At 35.9% G+C, this 739-nt stretch overlaps 1 protein-coding gene across 1 annotated transcript in view; it reads left to right on the forward strand.

The window, feature by feature from the left end:
• Nucleotides 1-739, forward strand: part of LOC109482220 (fibropellin-1-like) — a 38342-nt gene that overhangs the window by 21959 nt on the left and 15644 nt on the right. Inside the window, exons 15-16 of the mRNA XM_019784916.1 lie at nt 181-291; nt 458-568. Coding sequence (XP_019640475.1) covers nt 181-291; nt 458-568 — 222 coding nt within the window. The remainder of the gene's footprint in view (nt 1-180; nt 292-457; nt 569-739) is intronic.

The raw sequence follows: 739 nt of genomic DNA on the forward strand, positions 1-739 counted from the left end.
CAGAACTGTCACCAAGGTGTACCTCATTCTGATTTACCCATTTTTTTTACAAGCTGTTGTTTTTATGGATTGAAAACATATATTATCATGGTTTCCTTCGTTTTCATTACAGCTGTGGTATTGGTGATCATTGTGTTAGATGTTAAACAAATCAGGTACTTTTCTTTCTTTATCACACAGACATAGATGAGTGTACCAAAAATCCCTGTCAACATGGACGCTGTGTGAACAAAGATGGCGGATACAAATGTACCTGCTCAACTGGATGGACTGGACAGAACTGTCAGCAAGGTAACTTTCTTCCCATATACTCATCTTTGTTTTCAAGCTGTTTTATTGATAGAACATCAAATACATATTTGGTTTCCTTCTTTTCACCACACATTTAATGTCTTGGTGTTATATTATCATCGGGTCAGAGTTTAAATAAAGTAGGTGCGTTTTCTTTATCACACAGACATAAATGAGTGTACCAGAAATCCCTGTCAACATGGACGCTGTGTGAACCAAGATGGTGGATACAAATGTACCTGCTCACCTGGATGGACTGGACAGAACTGTCAGCGAGGTAAGATTCGTTTGATGTATATATAGTGATTTTTAATTTTGTTTATTTCTCAACCTTTTTTCATTACAAATGTAAGGTCTTTATTTTCCCTCCCAATATATAGGTGTTGCTGACCGGTTAAACATTAATTGATTTATAATAGGTACATTTTCTCTTTTTCATCACACAGAC

Source organism: Branchiostoma belcheri, unplaced genomic scaffold (assembly GCF_001625305.1).
Source record: "Branchiostoma belcheri isolate BF01 breed outbred unplaced genomic scaffold, Haploidv18h27 scaffold11, whole genome shotgun sequence".
Classification (NCBI taxonomy): domain Eukaryota; kingdom Metazoa; phylum Chordata; class Leptocardii; order Amphioxiformes; family Branchiostomatidae; genus Branchiostoma; species Branchiostoma belcheri.